This window comes from Phoenix dactylifera, chromosome 6, assembly GCF_009389715.1.
Source record: "Phoenix dactylifera cultivar Barhee BC4 chromosome 6, palm_55x_up_171113_PBpolish2nd_filt_p, whole genome shotgun sequence".
Classification (NCBI taxonomy): domain Eukaryota; kingdom Viridiplantae; phylum Streptophyta; class Magnoliopsida; order Arecales; family Arecaceae; genus Phoenix; species Phoenix dactylifera.
The window spans coordinates 5,757,053-5,778,670 of record NC_052397.1 but is presented as its reverse complement, the minus strand read 5'-3'; the positions used below and the strand labels follow the sequence as shown (position 1 = coordinate 5,778,670).

Genomic DNA, 21,618 nt, shown 5'->3' with positions numbered 1-21,618 from the left:
ACCTGGCTCAGTCCCGATCGATGTATTTTTGGAAACCAATGGGTCCGCATCGAAAAGTGGACTCGAGTTCAAAACTGGATCAGGTCTGGATTTTGTATTATCCAACCCGACTCAATACATATAATTTGGGCTAATAAAAAATATACCTAACTCTATCCAAACTCCACCCATCCCGATCCAGAAACCTATTAGTATATAAAAGTTGTCTCCTTCTTCCTAGATATCTATCGAACGCACTTTGTTTAAACTCATCCTTTTTTATTCATCTTAATAGCCCATCTTCTCTCACCTACATTTACTTAATTTTATTTAAACATCCTATATTTGTTTTTGAGGTTCTTATTTATATTATTCTCGATATTTGTTTTTTAAACTTGTATCTTATAAATGGTCACTTTCTTGGATCAAATTAACATTTTTTTTCTTGAATGAATAATCTTGGTTAAGCCAGCTTTATAGTTTTATTTTAAAGATTTTAATAATTTCATATTAACAACCAAATTATTATATTTTCAGCTATAAAATAATGACAAAGTGCTTAGCCTAAATCGTAGAACTAACCTAAATTTGTCTCGACTTAAACTTAGAACATTGTAGGTTAGGTTCAAGTCATACTTGATGTCAACCCAACCCAAATAATCCATTGGCTCTAAAATCAAGACTCTTGGGAGTTCTTGAAAATTGAATAAACCAAGATCTTACCATGACTGCAATTTTAGAGAGACGCGAAAGTACAAGCCTATGGGGTAGGGGTGGCAATCGGGTCGGGTCAGATCATAAACGGGTCAGGTCACATGCAGGTCGGGTCAGAAAATCATAAACCTGAACCCGACCTGTTTATTAAACAGGTCAGAAATTACAACCTGAACCTGACCTGTTTATTAAACAGGTAACCCGACCCGACCCGTTTAACCTGTTTAATAAACAGGTAACCTGTTTATCCAACTTGACCCGACCTGTTTAACCTGTTTGCCCAACCTGACCCGTTTAACCTGTTTAGACCTGTTTAACCTGCCCAACCCAACCTGTTTAACCTGCCCAACCCGACCTGTTTAGACCTGTTTAACCTGCCAACAGTTAAACGGGTTAAATGGGTAAAACCCGTATCCGACCCAATTAATAAACAGGTTAAACGGGTCGACCTGTTTACGACCCGAACCTGTTTAGGCCAAACCCAAACCTGTTTATGGCGGGTCGAACACGGGTCGGGTTGGCGAGTCGGGTCATATTTTGCCACCCCTACTATGGGGTCGCTTCTGCAACTGGATAACTAGCACTGAAAACCGTCGAACAGAAATCTACCGAGTTAGGTTCAAACATGCTCCGATCCAATCCGACCCATTTTAGTAGGGCCCCATAGGACAATGTTAACATAACACGTTGTCGTCGCTAATGCTGACCATGAAGGATGTGAAACTATCTCGTTCATTGTTCCAATGGAGTGAATCAGGCCATGGAACCCAAACAAAGCGGCATGGTTGAGATAACATTCTGTGATTCCAAACATGTGGGATGTTATGGATCAACCTGTTTGGACATGCGATAGACATGAAACGTTAATCTTGGCACCCTGATCAAACTTATTTGAGCACTTAGAACTAATACATGCCTGAAAGTGCCTAGTTTTGTATCTTTAAAAACAAAAAGGTAATAAGAAAAAGAGCTTGGTTTTATACTTTGGCCTGTGAAAATTATCCTTTTAGGATAAAATAAAAACATACTTGTAAAAGGATAATTCAGACATCTTACCCACGGGTCTTAATTTCTCTGTCTTATTCTCTTACATAAAAATCGTTTAGAATGACAGTTGCAAAAGAAAATAATCTATGATAAAATCATATCGTTATAGCGGTCCCAACGCTGGATATTAGCGAGAGAGCTAGTCATTTGTTGAGAGTGCCATCAATGAAACCTAGCTTGTTTTTGGCATTAAGCGCCATCTTCATGGCTCATTTCCAAATGGGATAATTGTCTCCATTAAGTGGAATTGAGACCAGGATAGTACCCGGATGATCTGCCGAGTGACAAAAATAGGAATATGAGATATCTATGACTAGTTGAAATGTTTGATTGAAAACGGAAGGATTGCCAGACATGGTAGAGGTGGAAGACGATGATTCGATGTTGAACATGGCAGAAGCTAGAGGATAATGTATGCTTTGGTACCATGATAAGAGTGGTAAAGAAAGGCACCAAAGGAGAGAATTTTCTGTGTTATTCATGTGGCATGAACAATCGTATATATACAAAGAAAAGAAAATCAAATCCCACATAATAGCATCAAGATTGGAAAATAGATAATATGACAGAATCAAATCTCATATAACATAACAAAATCAATTCTCACATAACATCACAGAATCAAATCCCACACAATATGTATCAAGAATGAAAAATACATATTGTATAGAATCAAATCCTATATAATATGACAAAATCAAATCCCACACAATATCTATAAAAAATGCAAAATATATATTATAGGAATCAAATCAAATCCCACATAATAGTCATAAGAGAAGGACCGATGGTTGATACAAATCTAGTATGGATACATTCCATAAAATCAAATAATAAAATATCACAAAAAGTAATTAGCATAACTACAAAGTCCGTTTAGAGCATCTCTTCAAAATACTCCACTATTAAAAAGACAATTAAGCCAGCAGCGCCGCTAGTCTCGCCTGACAGCGAAAAAGCCCGCTCTCTTAAGTTTCTTCAAATATCAAGTAGTAGTGAGTGACTCTTTTCCTGATCAAACCGGCTCTAGGTTCAATCAACCACCATCTTTAGATCACTCTGATTAATAATATAGTCGGCTCTCAAAACCTACCTCCTACGTCCGTCTGTTCTTAGCTCTGCTCTCGAAACTCCACTCACTAATCACTATCGTCCACTACTCGACATAACTGAGTAACAGTTGATAGGATTTACGTAATCTCATCGTACCAATCAAAATCCTACGTAACGGTGAACTGACTCTCTCAACCCATGTACGATTTGGAGAGGATTCCAACTCGCGTGCTGTAGCACCAGAGAAGGGCCAGCCGGGCATTCGCCTGCTGAGCCAGGGACCACGCAGTAAAATTTGAAAAAATTTAATGCCGAGTCCCGTCAACGAGCCGTACCTGAGTGAGAAGGACGTCCCCACTTCGTTTTCACGTGCCCTATAAACGATGACACTGACATCCTCCTATCATTCAGAATCCCTCCAAAACCGTTGCCACGAAATTAACGGCCGTTAATTACGGGATAATCTTTTCCTCCATATTTTACTCTCAAACGGAATAAATGAATAATAACCCACAGTATTATTACATTAATCATTAAATTAATTATTATTTTTTTTAAAACAGACGTATCATAAAACACGAGTAAAAATATAGCCGATAGAATCGGCAAACAAAAAATCCCAAAATATGCTAGATATCTTATCCTCTCCAATTCAAAGGGTGTCGTGCGCGCTAAAAAAAAAATAAAGATGGTATTCTTTCCGGTTCAACTGATAGGACAAAAAATTATAAATTATTTTATATTTTCTATTAAATTAAGCAAAAATGAGCCATTCTAGTTTATAAAATTGAATAGAGATTTGATTTGTTGATAGGAATGGTGGAACCTGGCAAAGAGAAAGGTTATGGGAAGAGTTTTTCTTTTAATAAAATAATTTTTTTTGTTATGGGAAATTTTTGAATCCAATAATCTATAAAGACAAGCCGTGCGCTGCTCAGGCAAATGACAATTTAAAAAATCGAAACAATATATATTTCATCAAGAACAGGAGGGGCAAAAAAGAAAAAAAGTAGGCTCTAAAACACGGTTAAACCCTGCCCCAATCTCGGCATTCGGTCAAACGACATTGTGTTTTTTTGGCTTTCTGGAGCTCACCATTTAGCATTTATTTTTGTATATCATTAAAGCGTGATCTCCCGGTTGGGAGAAGGAATAGAACTCGGTGCCCCCCTGCTCTCTCTCTCCCCGGCGACGGCCGTCCGATGGCGTTCGCGGCGGCGAACATTGGGATGATGGACAGCGCGTATTTCGTTGGGAGGAGCGAGATCCTGTCTTGGATCAACGCGACACTCCAGCTCAGCCTCACCAAGGTCGAGGAGGTACTCGCTCCCGATTTTTAGAGTCCTTCTTCTACCTCTTCTAGGGTTTTCATCGATTTAGTGACCTTTTTTTCTTGTTTTCTCTCTTGGATCCGGTGTAGGCGTGTAGCATTAGTTCTTCGTTTTTTTTTTTTTTTTTTGCTTGAAATGGGTTTAAAATAATCGAGTATCGGCCAGATTCTTGCAAGATCACACTTCAAGAATGGGTTTGTGGGGAATTATCGGGGAAGTTAAAGCATTAGCGGCATTGTATTTTGATCGGTTTTCTTCAGGTAAATCTTTCCATTTTTGGCAACTAATGGTGAATTAAATTTTTTATTTACCTTCGGAGGTAAACCCCTATGGAGGTAATGATGCGAAAAGGTGTTCTTTAAAATTTTTAAAATAAAAAAAAAACTACTGGGGAATATATGAGATTGATTGGGGGATCAAACGAATAAATTTGAAATTTTGACGCAAAGACAAGGTCAGTCGTGATTATGATCGAAGATTCACATTTGAAGACAATGGAGTTTGATGCTTATTTCTGGACATTAATCTTCTCATCTTTTGGTTTATGTCATTAGTCGAAATTTTTATGGAGCAAATTGGTAACTTTTTAACTCCGTGGATTGGAATGAAAGAAAGCATGTCCCTTGTTATAATGGTTTTGTTGCAGGCTGCATCAGGTGCTGTCCAGTGCCAGATGATGGATATGGTCCATCCAGGAGTTGTCCCCATGCACAAGGTACATCCCTGCCTTTTCTTCCTTTATGTTCCAATGCTTTGTTCGGGTGATGTGCTTAATGCTCATATTTCTTACAGGTGAATTTTGATGCAAAGACTGAGTATGACATGATTCAGAATTACAAGCTTCTTCAAGAAGTATTCACCAAGTTGAAAATAGAGAAGGTATCTGTCTTTGTACTGAAAAGTCTATCATACCTATGTTTTTCTTTAATGTGTGAAACTAGGACAAGGTTCAAATTATTAATATGTCAATAGATACATACATGCATACATACATATATGTATGTATGTGTGTATATGGATGTTTATAGAAGAACAAGGTTCAAACTGTGGGTATGTCTGCTGATATCATCGATAGTATGCTAGGAGTTTATGCTGGATAAATAATGGCAAAAATACAAAAGATAATGTACATTGGAGAAACTAATACTTGACAATTTTGACATGATTTACTAATACTTGGAGAAGCTACATGCTAGATCACCATGAATGTTAATTAGGTGGACATTAGGAAAGAAGTCTACAAATGGTCCCATAAATTGTCAATGACATGCATAAGATAAAATGTTTTCAAAGACTGTGGGAGATAAACAGCTGAACATGGAACCACCCAAGACCCAGCAAGCACCTAGAGGTCAAGACAGTTGTAGCATCAGCAATTGCTGCATGTGGCTGCACTTGCAGCGTCAGCAGCAACTGCTGAACATAATGAAGGCAGTAACAACAGTCACAGCTGGCCTTGTATGGAACAAGGACTGCAGCAGCAACAATAAAAAAGAATACAGAGGGGGCAACAGAATAAAAGAAAAGAAACAAGGGAAAAGGACGAAAAATTTATCTAGTTCTGTGCTCTTGTTGCTTTGCCACTGCCACCCTCTGCCATACCTCTCACTGCTGGCCCTGATTTTCCCACCACAACAATGGCTGACGGCCCTGACATTGGATTAAGTGTTTTGGGTTTGGCTATTGGATGACAAACCCATCCGGCTTAGAAGGTCTGCCTAATCACTTTGGCATGTTTTAGGATCAACATGCAGTCTATCTCCTGCCAAGGATTTGGGGCTACCTTTGCAGGCTGTCTAGGCCTTAGATAATGTGTCATGCCCTGTATAACATACATGCCCTGTATAACATACATGTCTTGTCACTTCTCCCCAACCATTTTCTAAATTAAGGAGGTAAAGAAGGACAAGCTTTTGATGTAGTTTTAGTGTGATAAGTGAATTTTTTTTTGTATTAATAAACAGAAATAAATTATAAAAAAGGATGAATTATGATTAGATGATAGTGTTAAATGATGACATAAGAACAGGATCGAATTCTGATTTGGACCTGTGAAGAAAGTTATACAGGGTGAGGGCTAACAAATTAGTAGAGTGAAAATGAGGTGCATGCTATGTATTTTCAATTGGAAAATTGGTTATATAATTGGAAAGGGAACTTGAAGAAAATAACAGCTAAGTGATACATTGTTGCAATCATCTAAGACAACTCGGAATTATTAGAGATGAAGAATTATGTGCAATACACATGGATTACATAGAAGTTCCTTTCTTTGTTATTTGACTAGCATGTGTTTGAGACAGGTGAGAATTTTGAAGGAAACAACAAAGGCCATGCAATGACTTATGCCATAACATGTTGAACAATAAGGTGGTGGAAAGCATAACATGAACATAGAAGAGACTGGAATGCTAGATGGATATTGTGGTTAAATCAAGAAAAAAGCGATGGTTGAATATGAGGAAGTGCAAGTGTGGAAAAATCAAAAAAAAAAAAAAAGTGCGTGAGAATTGATTAAGATGGTATGGGCATCTAGAATTAATATTTGATGCAGCCCTGATAAGTAAAATTCTTAGGACTTTAGTCAGATGCATGCTGGATCTACATTTAAACCCCATAAGACATGATTCACCTGGTCATGAGCCCAATCCCGATGGGATGCCAAGATAGAAAATTGGATCTGAATTTGATTTTATTAGGTTTCAAGTTTGATATTAAATAGATTTCATTCCAATGAGTTCTTTGGCTTATTTGTGCCTTAGGGATGAAAAAAGCTGCCAGCTCCCTTTATCAAAAGTTAACACTCACTTCATCTAGGCATTCTTTTCAAGTCTATGGATAACATCAGAGAGCTTCTCCTTGGTTGTGTAAGGATAAACTGTGACCAAAAAGGTATATTTCTGTACCTGTCAATTGGCCATTTATGTTTCGTGTTGGGTCCCTCTCTCAGTTGAGTTTTTCTTGCCCCTGTGATGCTAATTTCTAATAGGTTGATGTTATGTGGACGACTGTAAAATTTATAAATCCTTTTCTAGAGCCTTATCAACATAAAGTTGTGCTCAATAGCTAAATACATTATTTGACAAGGAAAGGCTTGGGTAATGTTAATGATGCAGTTTGTCATTGGATTTATGTTGGGCCATTTGATGACTTAGTATTATATTTTTGCATGCTGTTTTGTAATATATTTCTTTTTATGCTCCTCTAAGAACTTTTTCATTCAAGTAACTTTTAATATATGCTTTCTTTAATGGATTACCTGGCGACATATTGCAAGTATAGAATGTAAGATATTCTTTCAAATCAATGAAAGGCTAGTTGCCTTAAAGTAGGTTACTCAGAATCATGAAAATTGAGAAGCATATCCAGAAGAGGGGGGGGGGGGGGGGAGTGGACGGTGGGCAAAGAAGGATTTACAGTAGCAACCCTAGCTCCTAAGTAGTCGATTATCTCAATGGTTATGGGGTTGGCTTGATTAGAAGTGTGATTATTGAAGTTACATCATTACCCGTGACATGAAGGCAGAATTTATTCTAGCATTTTTAACCAATTCCCAAGATTCTTTTATGTAAAACAGGCAAGTTCTCAACTATTTTATGGTTGACTCGTATGTGCATTTGAGCATACCTGTTTTGGTTTCTGACCTTGGTCTAATTATATGCATACATCAAAGTTACATAATTGACACATGAACCTTTTATCTTTTGTTAAGTTTTGAAAAAATCTGTTTATTTCCTTTTGCGACTGGCTTCTTTTACAGCACATTGAAGTCAATAAACTTGTTAAAGGACGGCCGTTAGACAACTTGGAGTTCTTACAATGGCTGAAGCGGTACTGTGATTCTGTAAATGGTGGAATTATGAATGAGTACGTCCTCTTTTAAGAACTAAATTCTTAATGTACTATGTGTTTTTGATAAATTATGAAGAAACTCACTCAGGCAGACATTCTTGATTGTTCCAGAAACTATAACCCTGTTGAGAGAAGATGCAAGGGAGGGAAAGAACGAAATCTGAGGGGTTCTCACAAATCATCCAAATCACTACAAGTTAACAGCTTACCAAATCGTGGTTCTATAGATGGAGGTAGCCTCAATTCTTCTGGTTTCCTTGCATCGTTTTCTGAGATTGAGTTGCTTATGGATATGTGTTGTTTGATGTTGCTTAGCATATTGCTGTATTGATGCAGGTTCCAAGCAAGGGAAAGTGTGTGCCACGTCTAGCGCAGAAGATTCTGCAGCCCAGGTTCAGGAACTGTCTGAGAAGGTAAAAGAAATTCGGAACTGAAACTGCCATTTTGACACCACATCTGTATGTTTCTGTTTGCCCATTTGGCAATCGTAGATTTCAGGTTTAGTTGGTTGATTGAATAATGTGTTTTCTTTCCTTCCAGTAATCATGCAGATATCATTCTGATTAATGGATGTAAATCCAAATATTCCAATCCTAGAAGTTCTGCAGTGTTCTTTTACATTCCCACTGTTAACTTACCACTAGACCCTAAAATCTTGAGCTGCTAGAGAAGTGGTCAACAATATATATCATGGCTTAACACCCTCCATCACGTGCAGCCTGGAAACAACACAAGAGAAGAAAAGACTCAAGATAACAAATGACTGAATTAATGAAAAATGACCTTAATGGGATTTGAACTGATAACCATTGGCTCCTCTGATACTATGCCAACCACTAGATGCCAAAAACTTAAATTTTGGGTCCAGTCATAAGTTAGCCATGATTGTCATTGTTGGAACTAATGGAAACAAACTTTGAATCATGGGAGTTTTTGAACTCATGGTGGCAGTTTACTGTAGCACCTTTTTTTACTTGCACCATAGAATTGAAGTGTCCTATATTTTTGACTGCTAAAGTAAACATATCACACCACTGCAGGTTGTGATTCATACTAAAAGAAATAGAAAATCTACAGAAATGTTGTTTTTGATGGTCTTTCATCTTGCAACATGACCATAAGCTATCGTGCATATGAAACCTAACCTGGAATATGGCTAGGCCTTCTGGTCTAGACAATAAGTTAGACATTGATAGCTACAAAATAAAAGAATTTTAATCTTAAAAAAATTGTAAATTCAATCTTTCATTAAATTAAAATGATTGACCTGTAGACTAGTCTTTTGCTGTATTGACAATATGCTAATTAGACTTTTGCCACTGCTTTGCAGATTGCAGAACTTAAACTTTCGGTTGACAATATGGAAAAGGAAAGGGACTTCTACTTTGCAAAATTGCGGGACATCGAGATTCTTTGCCAGAGGCCTGAGCTGGAGCATCTACCGGTACATCATCAAAATATCTGAACTATTGCAGCTATTGTCTAGTGTTTTCATCATGTACAACCACTTCTTTTCTTCGAGTACCAACTATCATTATTCATTCAGAATTGACTGCCAGCATTTGCATTTTTTTTTAGTATCTAGAGATTCTGAGAGGATGTTGTCGTTTAATTATATAAAAACTGAGTCATCGTTAGGCTTGATGTGAGTCCTGATACAATCACCATTTACACTGCATTGGTCACTAAGTGTTCAGATTTTTATTGAACACCTGAAATCATCTGCAATTTGGGCATATGTTCATGACGTCAGCCTCAGTATCTCTTTCGGCAAGTTGTTTTTGGCAACTTGCAGAAATCTACCAATATAGGACTTTCAATATCGATCCGTCATGGTGAATATCACTGTCAAACTATACTTCTCAAACATGGACCCAGCATTTATTGCTGCTGATTAAGGGACTGATGATGTATGATTACCAAGGTATAAAAACAAGACAAGCATAATTTACACAGAGGATCAGCATTATGGGTATTAATTTTTGAGACAGTTGCATTCTACTTTTTGACTACGCATTCTAATGCTATTGCTCTAGTATTTTAAATTGCAAGGATGTTGGTTTTGTTACAAGTTTGTTGGCCAGGACAATTTGTAACAATGCTTAATAAGGAGCGGGACCCTTTTCTGTCTCAACTGTTGCAACTGTATTAGTGAAATTGCTTGAAAATGAGGAAGCTCAACCGAATCACAAGTCTATATATTTGATCTCAATCTCTTTCCATTGTTGAGTGATTTTCTGGATATAACTGAAAAATTACAGCCACCATTTTGCACCTAGTTATCGCTGCTTCTTGCAGGTTCTCATCTAGGAACATGCCATTTTTGTTATAGTGCCAAACTGGCAAGTGGCAACTAATGCAATTGAGATGCTAAAGCTACACATTAGAATTAAAAATCTGTGCATGATTTCTCCACACCTTATGGCAATTGGAGAAGTCATATGAAAACATGCAATAATCCATGCCAAAGTTCTGAAGACTAAAACTCCGTCTCGTTACTGTATAAAAGAATTTTTCTGCATAGATGAAGCTTCTGTTGACTTACTGTGGAATTCAAGCACACATGCATGACTTCCAAAGCTAGACATCTGATATATTAAGATGACATCTTGGTTTGCACCTTAGAGTCCAACAGCTTTTTCTACAAGATAAACATTATTTTTGTTGTTAAAGGTTTGGATTTATTACCTACTAGTAATTCCAATAATTTTAGATGAACTCAAGCTTATTGATGTAAATGTTACAACAGGTCAAGTTGGCAGTAAGTGATTTCACTTGCTCAGTTTATAGGACACTTCCTCTAATTTAGCTTATTGTTTCTTTCCAATAAATACTTAAGGATTCCTTATCTGAGATGAAGCCCTTGCAATTTTGTGCCTATGATAATGGCACACTAATTCCCCTCTCTCTCTCTCTCTCTCTCTGAAAATCTACTCATTCATTACCACTGGAAGAACTCTTGTAGACTGTTCGTTTGTCTTTAAACCACATGAATGATCTGGTAACAAATTGTGAATAAGACATTCACAACCACTTTGATCATCTGTACTGCTCGGAGAAATGAAATGTTGCATCTTGTAACACCAACTATAAGCTATATTTTCTTGTACTTTATAATTATCATTCTTGTCCGTATACTGTCTTGCTGATGCAGCTTTCAAGAGAGTGGGAAAAATTTGCGAGAGGATCAATGGCACAAATATTATAAATACTCTTGTAGGAGAAAAGCTCAACTGAAAATGAGCTGGCTATAGTGCACATGCTGATGGATGATGTGAATGCAAGACATACATTGCCTGCATGGGCCTTATCGATGTAGATTTGTATGCATAAAATATGCATGAACTAAAAAGACGAGCAAGCATGTTGGACTCAGAACCTTCTTTTGTTTTTTTAACAGATGACAAAAGCAATCCGCAAGATTCTGTATGCCGCTGATGCAAAAGACTCTCCTTTGGCTGAAGCACAAGAACTTGCAAGCAGATCAGTGGATCCTGACATGTTCGCAGATGAAGCAGAGTGAACAAATGCTTGCACTTGTTTCATGGTGGCTTTAGGACCGCTAGATCATTATATCTCGATGGTGAGTGTCTATTCCAGTGGCAGTAAACCTGTTCATGTGTGCAAACAAGCAGAACCTGTTTTAACTGGTACGCTAAAGACTCTTTCTCTTTACCCCCTCCCCTGGTTCTTCTTGAACAAGTGGGATTGTGCAACCATTTTCAGAATGGACCATGATCAATGTTTCACCTGGAAGCAACCACTTATAGCCTAGAGCTGTGGGTGGGTGATAGTTGCTTGATGCTTAAAATTCTAGTAGAAATTTTGGTTAACACGGGGAAGACAGGTTTGAAACTGTTGTTATCCATTACTTTATTTAGTTCTTGCTGAATAGCCTTTTTTTTTTTTTTGGGGGGGGGGGGGGGGGGGGGGTGTTGACTATGTAACTTAAGCAATACTTTTGATCGCCCAAAACCAAACACATTGAAGCCACATTTTCTGCGGTGTCAGTAAAAGGTTGTGGCTTTAGGTGTTTGCAGAAGGGGTAGGGCTGAGGACTGGGGGGTCTGCCATCATGTATCACTGGACTTGCATATTCATGTTAGGTGTTTGACGGGAATTTTGATAATCCAGCAGAAACTTTTGATTTTGCTGCTGCAAAGCAGACTTGAAGCAGACCTTTTGAATGGTGGATGTTGGATTATATGTATGTGGAATTAGTTGAATATTCCTCTTAAGCAGGTTATCCTTGGCTGGCAGCTTTTCTTTTGAGAGAGACCAAATGATCTTGAGCTTTAAGGGGATCCTAGTTTGCCATATTGTCTTAGCAGCCTCAGAACTCAGTCCTCCATGTTGTAATGAAGGATCAAGCACATTTCCGTAAATATAGATAGGCCTCGCAAACCTCCACCGTGCCATCCTGCTGCTGCCATCTCTATTATAACTACAATCTCCACTGCTACCATCTCACAGTGAGAACCACCATATATCCTCTCTGTAATTTTCTCCAGATGGTTGTCTGAAATTTAGATGCTAGCCATTCTTGTTACTACGATATCTCACAGTTTAGCCCACTAATTTCTTCTACTAAATTTTTTCCAGATGGTTGTCTGAAATTTAGATGCCAGCCATCCCTGTTCCGAAGACTTGTGCTCAATCTTCTTGATCAACCACAAGATCACAAAGTTCGGCGAAAATATATGCCAAACTTGGTCAGATGGCCACCATCCAGTTAAAATTGAATCCTAGTTCCATTTCCCATTTAAACTTGCTGCAAGCCACGAATGTGCCTCACCTTCACAAGGCCATGCAAGAAGCGGGAACCTCCGTAGTGTGAGAAACTAAAGATCGGAAACCAGCTGGCTGTGAGAATAAGAAATAATGAGATTAAAAACCAAATAGTACAATAAAACCTATGACGTAGACCGAAGGTGGTCCTGAGAAAAGGTAATCAATTCTTTGTTTGAAGGAAATGGGAAGATGAAAAGAATATAAGATAAATACGAACAAATAAAACGAAGTTCCAAGCGGTCCTCTACGATAAGGTAGTACTCTTTTCTTTAAGGATAGAGAAAGAAGGGGGGAAAGAGTTACAGTAACATGGCTGTATATTGTGAGTGAGGATATGAAAAAAGCTTGAGATTATATTGATGGAATAGATAGAGACAATTGGTAAATGAGGATTTCCATGACCAAACCCAAATCATTAAGAAGCCTAGAAGGTCTGGGTATAGCTATAATCATAATAGGAGAAATTGCAGGCTGGAAGAGAAATATAGATCGAACTCATCACTCTGCACACAAGTACTCTGTGGCCGATCCGTTGATTAGACATGCTTGAGTGGAGATGTGCAATGTTTCAGTGAGTTTCAACTCAAAAGAAGAGCACCTTGCTGCTGGAACACCCAAAGAAGTACCACACTGTTCAGACACCTGCAGCTGATACAGCATGATCAATATGTTAAGAGTGATAGTTGACATTTCATTATCCTCAAACCTTTAGCTCATTGTGGATCACTATCATTTGGTGAGATTGGAATACATTGAGGGCAAGAGTATTGTGGAAAATGCTCTTGAAAAAAAAAAGTAGTCTACAGAAAACTAGCTGAACCTTTTATTTAAAAAATACATGCATGGAGAAGAGATTTTGAACCAAAATAATGGCAAATCCTTAGTGATAATTATTATCTCAATATAGTGATCAAACAATAAAATGGGATGGATGAATAGGGTAAACATGTGACTCACAATATTGGCTGCTGTAGGCTGGCAAAAAACTTGGAAGTATATCTTATATCCTATATCTTATAATAATGGTAAGCCCAGCTTTGCTTGTGAAAACAAGGTAGGGGGCCATAAATTCTAGTTGTCGCACAAACAGAGAGGAACTGATAATACTGGTCAGCCATAAGTGCTTGTTCATAAGAAGTATAGATTTTCTTAAATATCTTGTAGTGAAATAAGTGTGTACAACCAAGGAAATGAGTTTCAGAAACCAAGGTTATAGGAATGAAAAGGCATGCTTTCAGATCATTCATCCCTAAAGTCCACAACCTTCTCTCTCAATCTCTCTTCTGGCCATCAATGATGGCTGTATTAAGAATAAATCTTTGATTCCATTTCTCGGTTATAATTACCTCTACTCTTATAGCGCAAATCAGTGAAGCCTGCTTTATAAGACAATTCAATGAATCTTGGTGGTTTGTTATGGAGCCAACTATCCATTTATCTCATTATAAAGAATTCTTTTTTAATGAATATTCCTCCACACGCTCTTTATAACTAAAAAATAAACGGGCTTAAAACCTAAAATAGTAAGCATGATTGTCAACCCATCTGGCATTGTTTTAGTTTCCTGTTTCCATTTTCAAGAACTCAAGAAAAAATAATCTTCTGTTTTAAACAAAAGTTTCTAAATTCTTCAGCATCTTTTGCCAAATATTTATTGTATTTTGAAAAAGTGAAAATATAAGCAAGGGATAGCACAAATTTTCTGCAATTGTCATCTTCACCACCAATTTCTGTGGTGTATTTCATTAATTTGTAGAGAATAAAAATACAAAAAAATAATATACAAAAATGACCCTTCTTTTTCATTTGTAATATAATTATTCAAGTTTAAATATTTGAAGGTACACCATTTAAAACTCCAAGATAGTTTCCTTTTTTTTTTTTTCTTTAAAAGAGGTTAAAAGGGGCTAATCCTTACCTCTATTATATACACACCCCATTCTTCAAGAAATGCTATTATGTTAATAATCTCCCCTAAATTGGTGTAAATCTGGAACTTTTGGCGCTAAATACAGCAATTTGATGGTTTATGAGGGCCCAAAATTTTAGAAAAAATTTGGGCCAGACAAAACTCCATTCCGTTTTGAAGGCAAATTTGAGTTAGGTTTAAAACCCATCTTTTGAAGTTGATTAGGCAACAATTTATTTGAAAAAGTTGTATAAAATATCTATTATGCCTTTAAACAAGAGAAAAATTCAATCTTATTTTATCTAAAAACTTAAGAATATTTTTTAAAAAAATTATTCTAATTTTCGGTCGGTAGGAATTAGACTTTTTCATGTTCCATATAATTTTTTTTCTATGAATTGTAAAAATTTTATTGTCATAGAAAAACTATTTTTTATTTTTTATTTTGAAAACTTCAAGAAACATAAGGCATTTCTTTAATTTTTTTATTGGCTATATTTTTTCTTCTCCTCTTACGTTGAACCAAATAAATTCTAAATGGCAAGAATGATACCATCCAACCAAGCACTTGTGGACTCTGAGCCTCCATCCTACGAATTCAAGCAAACCCCTATTTATCATTGAATCATAGCCGTTGACTGCATAAATCCATCTCTTAACACTGTGCACCAGAGCCGCCATAACAAGGGAACGTGCATCGCTGCAGTCTCCGTAGGTTTTACGCCACCGTCTTCAGATTCGTGCGTTTGCGCGATAAAAAGCTCATCACGAGTTTCTCATCTCCGAGCAACCAGTGGACTTCGCGCTTCCAGACCCGCCTCATGATCCGTGCCAACCCACGTGACGCGTGTTCTCCAAAGCTGGTGCTCGGCTCTCCAGGCGCTTGATCCCGGCGCGCCGAACTATCCAGCGCGTTAAGATCCGCGCGAGACACGATCGACCGGCAGGTGCGCGCGGAGCACGGCATTTCCCTGTACGGTGCGCACTCGATGGGAGCGACTCCTTGTGGCGGCAAGAGGCGTAGCGTAACGCTGAAGCCGAGTTCCACTCCTCTCTGGATCCCATACCCGTCGGGTAATCTCACACCCCCCCCACTCATCCTTCCACAACCCTATCTCTTGTTCTATTTTTCTCTTCGAACCCAAACCCCGGCCGGTCTGTTCTTTGCTTTCTTCGTACTACCGTATTTTAGGGCAAAGTTTCCGATTTTTTTCTCCTTAGTAATTCCATGATTTATTCCTCGATTGCAATCTTAAACACAGAACTTTTCCTCGAAATCTCGAGATAAACAAAGATTTTTTTTCTTTTTTCTATTTCTTTGAGTTCTCCGGAGTTCTAGATCTACTGGGAAACGATAAAAAATAGTTTTCCCCCTCTTCTGCGTCTATTTCGGGCTTCATCTCTCTGCAGATCTTGGGATAGTTTTTCTAGTTGGCCGGGGTTTTAAGGACTGGAAGGGAGATTAGGATTCGGAGAAGGGAGAGCGCTAGGGTTTCTTACAAATGAGCGAGGCAGAGAGATCGCCAGATCCGTCGGAAGATGCCATGGCTCCGAAGAACCCCGCACCTCTGCTGCCGTCTTTGAACGACAGTGGTGAGAGCTTGGATGCCACCACCGCCAGCGAAAAGACTGTTGCCGAACCCCCGGAGACTGCGGGACCTCAAGAAGACGCCGCCCCTAAAGTGGATTCCGTGGCTGTTAGTGCTGCTGAAGAGAAATCTGATCCATTAGAAGTCACATCTGAAGAAAAGGCTGGATCTTTGGAAGATGCTGCAGTCGGAAACGAACCAGTTAGGTCGGAAGTGCTGTTGATAAATGGTGAAGATCATAATGAGAAGAAGGCTGGTTCCTCCGAGGCAACCGATGGCAGTGGTCTGGTTGTTTCCATGGATGCGCCCGAGAAAAGTGCGGGAAGCGGTGAAGTGCTTAATGCGACCAGCCCTGCTGCCGAGAAGAAGACCGAGTACATTGAGGTCGCCAATGGCAGTCGATCAGTTGCTGACATGGCTGCACCTGGGAAGAGTCCGGAGAAGAAGGTGGGTACTCTTCTTGCTGCGGCAATGAAGAAGTATGCTGCCCCGCGGTCGTCGAGCTATCATGGAGTTACTAAGTAAGTTTAGAGGGACTTCTCATCTGGGAAAAGTTTCAATCTTTGTGAGGATACAAATCTCTATTGTTTGTTGTGGCATTTGGTGGTCCAATTGCAGGCTGAAATGGAGCGGGAAATTTGAGGCTCATCTGTGGGACAACGCAAGCCAAGTGGAAGGCCGGAAACGGAAAGGCAAACATGGTATGCCTGCACTCGTTCTAATTTTGTCCTTTTCTCTTGTTTTCTGCTTTGTAAAGTTTGAACTATTAATAATAAATCATAAATCAGAAGGCACTTATATGGCATTATCATTGTCGAGGATTTTATGAAGTGATTGCACTAAGATGTTGGTCAGAAAAAATTTAGGAAGGTAGTAATACTGCAAACTGCATCAAAATATAAAACATTAGTGTTCAGAGTAAACAGTAAACACTATCATAGGCTCCTTTGCAATCTTATTGGCAGTTTTGAGCAGAATGGTTGAAAATGATTTGCTGGGCTTTTCCAACCTTCCATCACCTGTCTGCCATCTTGGTTGTATTTATGATGTTGTGGAATCTCATCAACATGAGGTTCATATGAAATTCTTCTTTGAATGTTCATATGTCAACTTCAGTGTGATTTCATTTGTTAGGACCAAAGAATAAAAAAAAGGCATCCTGGTGCACGAGGTTCTTATCATTGCTGAGTTGAGGGAGGGTCAGATGTACTCAATCTTATCCCCGCATGCAGAGAGACTGTCCTATGTTTAGAACCTGGGATCCCGAGGTCACAATGGGGAAACCTTACCAATTGCCATGGCTTGCCTCTTGAGGACCCGATAATGCAAGTCATTTATTTGTTGGTATTAGCAATGAGAAGTGCTCCTTGAAGTCTGCCCTCTAAGAATGGGCCATGATGAGCTCAAGTTGTACAGAATTTTTCTTATTTTTTTCCCAGACAATGTTTAAGAAACTTTACCAGTTTGTAGGATTCGATGGTCATATAGTATTGTGGCTTCTAGTTTTATCAATTATCCTCTACTTCATGAATCTTCTCTGCTGTGATGATACATGCAAGAAATCCATTGTAAAAATGGTTCCAAATTCTCTTTCCTACTTTCCCAAGTTTATAAATGACAATGATGTCTAAACGAGACATATGGAAACATTCATTTCATGTGAGTTGGAATGATCTTATACTCATCCCCTGTGCTTCTTACAAGGAAATTTACCTCTTATACTCATTCCCTGTGCTTCTTACAAGGAAATTTACCTTACTTTTATGTTTTGGATTTCGAGTCAATTGACTTTGATGCTAGATCCCCGTAGTTGTGGGGTGGAAAATATTTTGTTTTGATCATTGCTAACGAAATATGCCTTTGCAAGGTACTTATGGACCAGAATTGACGGGGGAAGTCATGTAGGAGTTAATTTGCCTCCTTAACTGGATGGATCTCAACATGCAAAACTAGATGTTGTATGTGACCCATGTTAACTTTGTGGATTCCATGCTTGCAAGATGACTTAATATTTCATGTTTCATGTGCCAATGCCAAGAGGGATAGCGGTCATGTCAGAGTCAACTAAGAAACAAGCTTGGTTATGCAGACGAGATGGGACTATACTCCTGGCCTGTGCTCCATCTAGAGAATGAGCAACATCTCTTCTTGCTTCACTGTGGACCTAGGTCCTTCAGTGATCCCATAAGGCCACCCTTTCAAAGGAGGGTAATATTTATAAAGAGAAGCTAAGATGAACCTAACTAGAGAGGCATATCTCAAGTCCTTGATAGTCTTTTAACTGCTCTATAGTCTTTCCTTTCCTTAGATGCCAATGATTATCATTTTCTCTCCATGTCTTCTAGGTTGGTTGAGTTATGTCAACCTCTTATGTTGTGCATCTAAAGACTCCCTCTATAATTGGCATGCAGTTGATTTGCTGCTTAGGCTGGAGTTCTAACATAAATTGCTATCAACAACCAGCTAACTTAGTTCCAGAATAGTTGAGCTCCCACTTGTTGATAACTTCCTCACTTCCCAGCTTCTCTTTCTCCATCTCTTGATCTCAAGTAGGCAGTGAGAAGAGATGCTGCTATGTGATACAGTACTTTGCTAAAATTGTCCCTATATTTGCCAGCCATTCATACATGCTACTGTATTATATATTCTCATTCTTTGAAGATGGTAACAAACAAGAACCCTGAATATATTATACTGTAGAATACATGGAAAGTGGCAGCAACTAGGATATCCTTGTAACTGCTCCGATCCTGATTTAAAAGAATCTTTGTTTCTTTTTCTTTTCTTTTCCTTTCTTTTGCCCCCTTAAAGTAACAATGTTCACCACTTCAACTATAAGTTATAGATAACTTATTTAGCTTTACTAGTATGGCACCTCTTCCTCCTTAAGGCCCTACTTTTGTTTTGTTTTGTTTTTTTTTTTTTTTTTTGGGGGGGGGGGGGGGGGCGCAAAAACCTTACTTGAGAATCTATATTTTTCTGGATAAGTATTTTCCGAGCAACATATAGACAGAAAAATAATTTACTCATGTTCTTTTATGTATTGGAAAGTGAATCCGAAATATGTTACCCATGTTCTTTTGCATTACCACTTTCCCAAGTAAGTTGTTAGGATCTATCCATATTTTCCATAATACCCTTTGTATATTATATTATATTATTATTAGGGTAGGGGTATTTTAGAAATAAAATTAAAGGTTATTTTACTGGTTGATGGGAAAATGACTTACGCACCTCTCATTTGAGTAAGACTTCCTCTCATTTCATGGGTAAATACTACCCATGGGAAAATAGCTTACCCACCTAAAGAAGAATGAGAATATGGGTAAGTTGGTCAATAGGAAAGTCAAAGTTGACTAACTTTCCGATGATATCTGCCCACCAAAGAACAATCCTTAAAGACCTTTTGAGTGTTACCTCGTTTTAGTCAATGTTGAACTGGTTGCTATTATATGTGATTTAAGTGCATTTGCAATAATCATGGAATGCCGTACCGGTTCGGTCCTAGGCCGGTACGTACCGGTTCGGTCCTAGGCCGGTACATACCGGTTCGGTCCTAGGCCGGTACCGGAACCACAAGAAAACCGGTATTTTTCGGTTTTTTAGCCGAACCGACTGGTACGGAGCCCGTATCGGTCGGTACCGGCCGATATCGCTTGGTACCGGTCGGTTCGCACCGGTACGTTTTTTTTTTTAGAACCATAGCGCCTCGCGCTGTGGTTTTTGAAACCACCGTGTACCGGCCGGTACGTACCGGACCGGACCGGTACCGTACCGGCCCGGCCGGCCACCGGTACGCCGATCGGTACCAGTACGGCGGACCTTGGTAATAATCATAGTGGTGCATATGCAGTATTAGCTTTGTGCTGAGTTCTCTGGTTGTTCTATATTTATTTGTCACTTTTCACTGGTTTATTCATTTTTATCCCTCCCTAAATAGTTCGACCATTTATCGTAGCTGAAAGCTTGAATTCAGTACCATCTAGATGTATTGCCAACTAACTATTCTTCTACCTTGTCTGCTCTTTTTTTCTGGGACACACTTATCGCTGGGTTTGTTGCTTTTGATTGCTGTGGCGGTGGTGCCTTCAGTGTATCTAGGTAAGCAGTATTGTTGATGATTTGGTTAGTGTTGCATTGGATTTGCTTGAAGAAAGGGTAGTTCATTCAGTTCTCTTTGGATTTCTCATGCAGGCAGCTATGATTCTGAGGAGAAAGCAGCAAGAGCACATGATCTCGCAGCTCTTAAATACTGGGGTCCAAGCACAAATGCCAAACTAAATTTCCCTGTGAGATTACTAATGCAATCTTGTGTGTGCTGTGAGATTGCTAATGCAATCTTGTGTGTGTGTGTGTGCAAATCTTCAGGAGATTATATATGTTAACTCATCCTTGGATTTTCTGCATGTGAGAATGACACTGCTGGTTTCATTTCTTGATCCTCAGGTTTCTGATTATGAGAAAGAGCTTGAGACAATGAAGACCATGTCCCAGGAAGAGTATGTTGCCTACGTACGGAGGTATGCATGGTGGAGCCAACTGATCTCCAATTTTTTCACCACTGCCTAATATAATAATTTGTTGCTGGCATTTTATCATGGCAGAAAAAGCAGTTGTTTCTCAAGGGGAGCATCGATTTACAGAGGAGTGACGAGGTTGTCCATACATTTTGGTCCCTTTATTTTTTAAATGTTTCTTCATATAATGTGTTGAGGTTGATACTAATCAAATCTGTCGCCCCATCACACTTGGTGGGGCATTCTGGTTGAGAAGACGGAAAGATGGTAAATGGCAAGCTCGAATTGGTCGCGTTGGTGAAAGCAGGGATGCCAAAGATATCTACCTTGGAACCTTTGGTAAGCATTATGCCCCCTATCCTCACTCTTCCTGATCAAATACTAGATAGGTTTTGTAAAAGGTTGAGAAATATCAAGATTACTGATATCTTTCTGCATTAAATCAGATACCGAGGAAGAAGCTGCAGAAGCCTATGACATTGCAGCTATTGAACTGCGAGGTGTGCATGCTGTGACAAATTTTGATATCAGCAACTACTGTGAGGGAGGTCTTAGGCGGTTAGAAGGCCCCTGCAAACTTGAGATGTGAAGGCCAACAGATGCTTTATTGGAAGATAAATGTAAATTTTTTTTAATTTCAGGCTGCTGACTGTCTGTCGCCGCCAGGATATTTTTCATAATCTGCATTGCTGTAATCCGGATCGGTGTTAAAGGTTCAAAGTCAATGAATGAAAAAAACTCTTGTTGACTTTGCTTTCTAGAAGAAGTTATTGTTTTGCAATACTGTGTCATATACAATTTAGTTCCCTGTATTTTTAATTTTTAAGATTGAAGCA

At 38.7% G+C, this 21,618-nt stretch overlaps 2 protein-coding genes across 2 annotated transcripts; both read left to right on the top strand.

Annotated features, from left to right (window-relative positions):
- The first annotated feature begins 3,908 nt into the window (after positions 1 to 3,908).
- On the top strand, positions 3,909 to 12,150 carry LOC103720225 (microtubule-associated protein RP/EB family member 1B-like). Its single transcript, XM_008809832.4, has 8 exons — positions 3,909 to 4,112; positions 4,771 to 4,839; positions 4,917 to 5,003; positions 7,885 to 7,991; positions 8,088 to 8,209; positions 8,313 to 8,389; positions 9,307 to 9,420; positions 11,377 to 12,150. Exons 1-8 carry the CDS (start codon positions 3,996 to 3,998, stop codon positions 11,497 to 11,499), a joined length of 816 nt encoding a protein of 271 aa, XP_008808054.2. The 5' UTR covers positions 3,909 to 3,995; the 3' UTR covers positions 11,500 to 12,150.
- A 3,621-nt stretch (positions 12,151 to 15,771) lies between these two features.
- Positions 15,772 to 21,563, top strand: LOC103720224 (AP2-like ethylene-responsive transcription factor AIL1). The gene is made up of 8 exons (XM_008809831.4): positions 15,772 to 16,786; positions 16,884 to 16,966; positions 20,358 to 20,366; positions 20,460 to 20,554; positions 20,712 to 20,785; positions 20,870 to 20,920; positions 21,039 to 21,121; positions 21,229 to 21,563. Exons 1-8 carry the CDS (start codon positions 16,179 to 16,181, stop codon positions 21,369 to 21,371), a joined length of 1,146 nt encoding a protein of 381 aa, XP_008808053.1. The 5' UTR covers positions 15,772 to 16,178; the 3' UTR covers positions 21,372 to 21,563.
- The last annotated feature ends 55 nt before the right edge of the window (positions 21,564 to 21,618 follow it).